Below are 9,211 nucleotides of genomic sequence, written 5' to 3' on the forward strand. Positions count from 1 at the left end.
CCCTCGTCCTCAGGCACAGATGTCCCAGGATCATTCTGCAGGGTCCAAGTTCAGCCATTTTGGACGTTTGTTGAAACCAAGGAATCGGGCTTAATTTTTTGACCCTACTGAGTGTTCGGGGGGTGGGCATATGTGGCGGACCACTAGGGGGCTCCACTCTCACTCAGTGTAGAGGATGTAGCGATTTTAAAATATGTTTCTTCGCTGTTGCTCTCCCAGTGAGTTCTGCCACCTGTGAGAGGAGTTTTTCCAAGCTAAAATGAGTGAAAACCTACCTCCGGTCTACTATTACTGATGGACGTCTTAGCAGTTGAGGGATGCTAAGCATTGAAACCAGATGGGCAAAGGCTTTGGGCCTTGATGCATTTGTGGACTATTTTGCAAGAAACCACAAACACAGAATACTATTATAGAAGTGTTACAGGATTTGGTATTGCCAGTGCAAGAGCATGAGAGATTGCTGAAATGAAAATGTGACTGTAGGTCTCGTAGTATAACACTCCATGTACAACAACATAAACATATACCTACACAGATAATAAAATCTTATTACATCCAAGTGAAAGAAATGTTAGTGTACAAAAACTGTTACTGATGGTTTATTGTTCTCATGTGCAGTATGTGAAATATTTTGAATAGAAATAATTTTTGTTTCATTGGTGCTCTAAATAAACAAAATTGTCATTTTTTTCATTCTTCTTTCTGTGCCCCCGTGAAAAAACAGTGGCTCCACCTTGACCCCCTGGAAGTTTTTTCCTAGAACTGCCCCTGATTAAAACCAAACCACATCAGTATTTCATTATTAAAGCCTAAATGTTAATGATAATAATCTTACAGAGTCTCATATTTTTCACTATTATTCAGATGTAGACTTTATGATCACATAACCATCACTGCTTACGACAAACCCAATAAGTGGTTACATCCCTGATTTTCCCCCCTAACTTGCTGGTTCACCTGAATTTCTCCACTGTGTGAAAATATTTTTTTTTTCAGTTTTTACTATGTAAATGTGTAAATATCATAAGTGACCTTAGGAACATGAACTCTGTTGAGAGTTTAACAAATCCGCATTGCGTTAAAACTGCTTCATGGATGTGGTAGCATCCTCTTCAGTTTGGACAAGAGCTTCTTGATTTCTGTGGACTGAACACCATAAATGATGGGGTTCAGGCTGCCAGGGATAATGTGGAAGAAGATGGTGCAGAGTTTTCTGAAGTCTGAGTACTGAGGGAAGCGGTGCAGAGTGATGATAGACATCCCGTTGAACACCATAATGAGAAACACCACCAGGTGGGTGCTGCAGGTCTTCAGGGCTTTGCTGTTCAGAGACTTGTTCCTGCTGGTCAGACAGACAACAGTGATCCTGGTGTAGGTGAGGACGATGCTGCCTATAGACGATGTGAACAGAACCACGGTGAAGGTCAGGCCGTAGATGTTATTGATGACCACGCTCTCACAGGACAGCTTGAACAGTGAGGCGTTGTCACAGTACGGGTTAGAGATCAGAGTCCTGCATCGGTTCAGCCGTACGGTCAGACCCAGCAGAATCCCGACCAGAACAAAGGCCACCCCCCAGGCAGAGACGGTCAGCTTCAGCACCATTCTGTTGCTCATTATTGCAGAGTAACGCAGAGGATTACAGATGGCCACGTATCGGTCAAAGGCCATGATCATGAGCACCGTGTGGGAAGCGGTGCCAAAAATGTGTGTAGTAAAAGCCTGAGCCACGCATTCATAGTAACTGATGAGACGCTCAGAGGGAGGTCGTAAAATATCTGCAAGAACACGCGGCACCATGATGGAGTTACCTAGAACATCATTAAATGGCAGGTTACAGAATAGCAGGTACATAGGCTGATGGAGGCTATTATCAAAGATAATCATAAAAGCAATTCCCACATTTGCAACTATAATAAAAACATACGAGAATAAGAGAAAGACAAACATGAGTTGTGGTGAATCATTAGAGATGCTTAAGCCCTCCAGTTGGAGAGTCAAGCTGTTGTACGTGATGTTTTCCATGAATATGAAAGTTCAGGCACCATAAGGGAACCCTTCAAGCTACAAACCGTCCTCTATTCTGAACACAGGTGCTGTCGGTCATCCATCCTGTTAGAAACAATCCTGACACGAGTGACGAAACATTTTCAGTATGTCAAATCTCAGCTTCAGTATGACTCCCTTTAATGTCCCTGCTCAATGCTGACAGAGTTCTCACACCCAGATGATTCAGTGATTTATAGACAGAACTGCAGCTACAAAGACGTAATCATGCATGAAGCAATTATGATGCAATGTAAATGAAGCACAATGAAAACAGTATGTAAAATGCTGCTTTTAATTTATTACACACACAATGATTTATTGTCGTGTATTCTGTTAGATGACAAAGCTGCTTTTACAAAGTTTTACATCAATGTAGCAGAATAAGAGCCATATATTTTCTTATACTATGAATGAGGTGCAGTGGATGTAAAATAGTCTACCCCATCCTGTTGAAATGTCAGGTTGTGTTATGCAAAAAATGGGACCATAATAAATTATTTTATCAATGTGACTCATATTCTATCCACTTTATTTTCGAACGCGTAAGTAAATATGGGTCCAACTTCCGTTCTTTTGTGCGCCACTTCCATTTTAGCGCTTCCCTAGGCCAACTACCATTAGCCTGACTGAAATGATAAACTGTCGCAGCAACATTTCCAAAAATTGCAGAGCAGTTGAAGTGACAGGTCAGGGCCACAGCCTCAAACTATTTATGACTGAGATGATGACATGAAGAAGTGGCCTCATATAACGTACGAGGACATTTTAAACCATTTTGGGTTGTCACTTTGTGCAGACGGCTCTGCAGTGCGACTTTACCGAGGCCAACCTCCACAATGGAAAAGTTGGATCGGTGTTAATAAATCACACCATCGATGACCTGTTATTCATGAAGGCTGATGTTTGTTCATGCCATTGCCAATCTGACCTTCACTCTGCTGGATCCTGACTACATCAACCGGCTCTACCGAGACGGCTGGAGTGCTCTGGTGTTGCGGCTCCAGGGGAAGTCCTTCAGTTATGCAGCGGTGATCTTATGGAAGGTAGAATAATTAATCAGAACTTGTTATGATTAGATTGCTGGTCAGTTAAAATGACAAAGATAGTAGTGCTAAATTTTTGGGATTGAACCTGAGGTTATAATTGGATATCCAAACGTTCAAACGACTGGCTTGAAGTTTATTGTGGTCTCAAAGCTGTTGTCCCTGTCCCTGAATGGCTTAGCACCTAAATCCATCACAGACTTGTTATCAGGGCATCAACCCTCCAGCCTGCTCTGCAGAACCAGAACCAGAACCAGAACCAGAACCAGACATGGAGAAGCAGCATTTAGTTCCTATGCTCCACTGATCTGGAACAAACTCCCAGAAAACAGGAAAAGTGCTGAAAGCCTGAATTCCTTTAAATCAAGATTAAAACACATTTGTTCAGGATTTCCTTCAACTGTTCTAGTTAAACAACTGTTCTCTCTCTGTCTCTCTCCGAGGTCGGTCGTGTCTTTCTCTCTCTGCAGCTTTTACCCCCCCCCCCCCCCCTATCCTGCTTTGCTTTGCTATGTCTTGTCTTCTGAGCACTTTCTTCGTATCAACCGAACTCTGAAAAACATGGATCTGGTAAGCTGGTCTCTCAATACTATTGATAAATTTTTTTCGACGGGTAGGCAACGGAAGGGGGACCCGTCTGGTCCTGATTTGACTTATTTTGTGAGATACACCCTAAATTCCTGGAGGAAAACGGTGTGTCTTTCGACCTTGTCATTCCTGGACGTTTGAAATTTTCACATTGGATTAAGGATACTGGGATCTCTACTTATTGGTTTTTGTGGATTTTTGAAGTATCGGCAAATACAGCGGATGTCGGAGCCATTTGGCCTTGATCAGGCTGCCGGCTGCATGACGCGCTCACTCTGGCTGTGAACGGACAAACCTGGCAGGTGAATGGAGCCAAGCCGAAAAGCTGGCTGCGCTGGAACGCAGACTGACTTTGGGGTTGAACTCAAGGGGAGATGGGATAAAATCTGGGAGTGAAGCGCGAAAAAGCCCAATAATTTGGAAAATTGGATTTATGTGGAGCCAGCAAAAGACTTAAAAGCTGACAGGAAAGGCAGTGCAGCTTGTCTCATAACAAATAACATATTTGGATTCCCTCCCTATCTTCTCCTGGATTGTTATGACGGAGTGCCCAGAAAAGCCCCCGGCTACCCCCCTCCCCCGCTGACACCTGAGGATGCTTCTCTGAACTGTGGGTCGGCTGATAACATCAAGGACAATGGCCTCTGGAGAGTGTTCACGGAGAAAAACACTTTCGCCCATACACACACGCATAACTGATACTCATAAAAACTGATGAATTACACTCACGCGACAGGTCTCAAATGTTTACCTTCTGCATACATGTTGTCTTGTGTTTATTTGTGCTTTTGTGCTATGAGGGTTTTTTTGTGTCGGTTGTTTGTCTCTTTATAGGTGAGAGCATAAATAGGCAAACATCTGTCTCTTTTTTTTTCTCCCTCCCCTCTTTCCCCCATGTTGTTGCTCTTTCTTCGAGAGTTTTCAAGGCAGCGCCTAGGGACCCCGTGTAAAGCGGGGTCTGGGGCAGTTTGGGGAACGCACCTCACGGCTAGCGCTCATGTAGCAGCGGCCGACTGTGTGTGTTCCTGGCAACGCAAGGCCTCAGTCAATCGTTCCCCCAAAATGTTTGTTAAGTGTATGTGATGGACGGTTGTACTGGAACTGAAATTTCGATTGTAATGCAAATTGCAGTTGACTAATAAAATTGATTGATTGATTGATTGATTGATTAAAATGTTTTACTGAACCATCATTAGTTCAACTTTGTAGTCCAACTGTTTTTAATATTTGCTCTTTTGTTTGTACATTTTATTCCTACTTTTTATTTTCCTATATTTTAATCATGTAAAGCACTTTGAATTGTCTCTGTACTGAATTGTGCTATATAAATAAATTTGCCTTGCCTTGCTTTCTTGCAACATGACAGGTGCAAGCCTGTCATGTTAAAATGTAAGTTAGCTTTAGAAAGAAGAATGAAGTAGCTTTATTTATATTTTATTTGTTAGGGTAACCGTGTTAAAGAGCTGGGGAGAAGGAAGTAGGGGGCGCCTCTCATCCATAGCTCTTGTACACGGTCGATGATTAAAACACTCCTGCTCCACGTAAACATTTATTTTACACCAGTTATTATAACAACCTCTAACTGTACAAATGATCCTGGTCTTCCTCAAAGTCATAATGACGAGTCATTTGGAACAACGTGTTGTTGCATTAGCCGCTTTTCAGCTAGCTAGCCAGTGACAGGAAATGAGCGACCGGAAGTCTCGCACAAAAATCTTTTAACTCATTGTATCCATATTTCCATTGAAAATAAGGTGGATACAGTTGAATGAAAAACAAACAAACTGATCTATTAGGAATCAGTTGAAACTGTTTGCATTAATTTTCAAATGTTTCAACTAGTCATTTAGTCCCAGCATTCTGTTTTGTTGTGTTCACAGCTTCCATCAGTTACAGAAAAACAACTTTATGCCCATGATTCAGCTTAAATACCTGTTGCTCTCCTAATGGAAGGCTGATGAAAACATTTCTATAGTTTTGCTGACATAGCTTGGCAACACAGATGTGTTTTCAGGGAGGAAGGTTAGCTACTTGAACCATGTTTATCCTTTTGGTATTTACTGCTATGCTAGTGAGCAACTGTTACTGTAATTAGGCAAAAAGTCAGTCGAGCCTCCTCAAGAACCTGGTGATAGCTAGTGATAGTTTGCACCTTCTTCCAAAAGGTGGCATAGCCATGGTTGCTTTGATTTAGGGGTGGTTAACTAGGCATAAATCTGGATCCATAGGAACATTCTACGCCTTTCCTACGATTTTTTGGCCTTTTCCTTGGTTTTGCAACAAAATGATGTCTGAGCTTCTTGGACAATTCTCTTGGCTGTATTTGTGACATAGATTGTCACAAATACAGGTAATATGAAGTTAGTCCAAATGAAGGTAATATTCTTATATTAAATAACCAGCAGAACAGTTAGCTTTAACAAGTGAACTCCATCAAAAACATACCCAGTGGGTGTGCTCCAATGGCGCAAGGGTGGTGAGCATGACCCATGTATGGAGACCTTAGTCCTCTACGTGTCTTCTCCCTCTCTTAAACCTCCATTTCTGTCAGCTTACTTTGTAAAAATGAGCTACTAGTGCTACAAGAAAAAATCATGCTTAAAGTCAAAGCTCCTGGACCTGGCATGTTCATTGCAATACTCTACAAAGAATTGTGGTCACTGCTAGCCTCCATTGTACCAAAGAGATTTATGAAACCTCAACACTCCCTCTAAATATGAAGTGATCCAGCAGGGATTTTGTCCTCAGGTCTGATAAAGATCCTATACTATTGTCCACCATCACATATGAATGCATCCAATGTTTCCAATTGCATGACTGACCAGAGCATTAGGTGAACAAAGCCTGGATTAGTGAGACTGGGGCGCCCTCCAGGAGCTAAGCCTGGTTGGGTAACCTGCCGCCGAGTGCCTGGAGGTTGAGCTGTGGCTCCTGGGACTCTGCCGGACTCATCCCAAACAAACTACAGGATGGCCCCTCTATGTGGGCCCACTACCTACAGAGAGGGACATTGGGATCAGGAGCAAGGCAAGTTGGGTGTTAAGGATGGGGCATTGGGTTGTTAACCCGTGGCGGTGTCACCTCACTGATAAATAAGGAGCCAGAGCTGTTGTGTGAGCCTGAGGGGAAATAGTTGGACTCACCTCTATGTGAAGCTTGAGCTCTGAAAGTCAGCTCCTGGAGAGGGGCTGGACTCGCTCTTACTCCTGAGTTGCTCAGGGAAATAGGTGCTGGGTGGGAGTGGGGACACTCACAAGCCTCCGGATGAACTTCTTGACTTTGGAGTTTTAAGCAGTGGGCGAGATGATCACCTATTTTGACTTCAAGAGGGAAGGTTCTGCCTGTCTGTCTGTGTCTGTGCTTATGCATTGGACATTTAACATTTCCCTGCCTTCTTTGAGTGTCTAGATAGTGTCCTGGAAAGGGTGCCATCTGGGGATTCAGTAGTGCTCCTGATGTGATCAGGAGGAATGGCTTTCTTGATCTGAACTTGAGCAGTGCCTTGTGTTGTACTTCTGTGAAAAGCATGGGATATCCATATAAACACCATATTTGAGTACAAGGTAGTGCATAAGTGTACTTGGTACCGGGCCAGCTTGGATCAAAGGTTGATAATCTATTTTGGAATTGTATGATCAGATCTGGTTATTACATCTTGGACAACATTGGTAAGCGATGGACAGAGCTGTCAGCCCATCACGACCTGGAAGTGAGCTGGATCCGGTGGCAGAGGAGGCTGCTGGACAGACATTGCAAATCCAAACAAGTGGTGAGGGGGAGCTGTGAACATTGGGCTGAGGTATCTGTGCGAGCTATTTTCAATTCACACTTCACAGAGATTTTCTCTTATCTTGAAAGGGAAGGAGGGGACATGGAAACAGAAAGGCTCTTCAACCACATAAATATGCCACCTGTGTGATGCGCATGCTGTACAGAAACAGTGCATCGCACCCACACAATGGGCCAATGTGCATGATGCGACGTAAACGTTGTTTTCACATGCTCCCACGCTAATACAATTGCTTATAACCACACACAAGAAAAGACACTGTACACTGTACTTCCTATACTCCCAGGTCCAGGTACCGATACCCCAGGGGGGCGTCCAGCACCCTAGACCACCGAAGTGATCCCTAGTCATTTTAGTTAAATTTCCCTAATGTAGTAAAGAAGTTTGATTGAGTTACGTTTGACTTGAAGTTGAAATATTTCTGCTAATAAATTCTTTTGAAGAGAAGTTGTTACTGATTCATTCCATATGTGTGCATGGTTTGCTATTAGAGAATGCCAGAGCTCAAATCCCTTTTTCACCTATTGCCCAAATATCAAAGTCAAACTGGGCTGATGTTCACAAAACAAAACCTGACAGAATGAGTTTTTGAAAAATCAAATATTGAATAACTTTATTAGCAATTAATTGCAAAGTACACTTATGGGATTTTATTGTTTATGTTTTTTGATCCATTTATAATACTGAAATATGACTAAAAAGTCAGTTTAAACAAGTTTTGTGATGTTTGTTTGCTCCTCATGCTAATAGCTAATAGCTAAAGTTAAGAATAGTCACAGTTTGTTGAAACACATAATGTTCAGTTTGTTTGTTCAGCAACTGTTTAACAATGCCATGAGCAGTTGTCTAACATTAAAAAGAAACAATATTGATAATTGGTATTTTGTGGAAGATACTAATGAACTCATTGTTGTTAGCTACAAGTCACGCCAGATAAGCTTCCACTATAACTTCCTGTTCGTCGATCGTCTGTCTCTTAAAGTTTTCCTTTTGCATTTAGTTACTAATTCAAATGTATTATTTCCAGAGAAATAATTACATAATACTAATAATCAAATTTGGCTAAGCACTCTTTAAAATATTAGTTTTTCAAATAATGTAATATCTAACTATTATTATTATTATTATTATTATTATTATTATTATTATTATTATTATTATTATCTATACCTGTTGTTCTAAATTAGTGAAAGGGAATTTAATTTCACACCCATTTATTTTGGTTCTCTAAATTAAACATCTCCAATGAACTTTAAAATTATTGAATCATTTTTATGGTGAGCATTTTGAAGCACTTGAAAAAGCTTTTCGCTTATGTTTGACGGTAAATGAGTCTTTTAGTCGCTCGCCGTATCGATCACAAGTTTTAACTGACATGAAGTAAGGCTGAGGCAGCATTGTAGCAGAAATGAGAAATACTGCCAGGTGTCAGTTAGCAGTCACTTTTGTGCAAAATTTGCAATAAACTCAAAATTATGCATTGAACATTTTTGGATCTGATGATTTTGTGTTAATTTCCGCAAAATCAACAGCTCTAGAGTGACTGTTCAGATACACAATCAGCAAAACTTCCATTAGAACAATTTTAATGATAGAGAGGTTAAATGGTAGAGAGGCAACTGTGGCTTGATGGGTTGAGTAGTTGTCTTGTAAGGTTGTGGGTTTGATCCCAGCTTCCCCTTGTCACATGTCAATGTGCCCTTGGGCAAGGCACTTAACCCCAACTTGCCTACCGAGCTGC

At 41.6% G+C, this 9,211-nt stretch overlaps 1 protein-coding gene across 1 annotated transcript; it reads right to left on the minus strand.

The window, feature by feature from the left end:
- Window positions 1–427: 427 nt before the first annotated feature.
- On the minus strand, window positions 428–2,163 carry LOC105921146 (olfactory receptor 4E1-like). The gene has a single exon (XM_012856843.2). It carries the CDS (start codon window positions 2,023–2,025, stop codon window positions 1,090–1,092), a length of 936 nt encoding a protein of 311 aa, XP_012712297.2. The 5' UTR covers window positions 2,026–2,163; the 3' UTR covers window positions 428–1,089.
- Between the last annotated feature and the right edge of the window lie 7,048 nt (window positions 2,164–9,211).

Source organism: Fundulus heteroclitus, chromosome 11, assembly GCF_011125445.2.
Source record: "Fundulus heteroclitus isolate FHET01 chromosome 11, MU-UCD_Fhet_4.1, whole genome shotgun sequence".
Lineage (NCBI taxonomy): Eukaryota > Metazoa > Chordata > Actinopteri > Cyprinodontiformes > Fundulidae > Fundulus > Fundulus heteroclitus.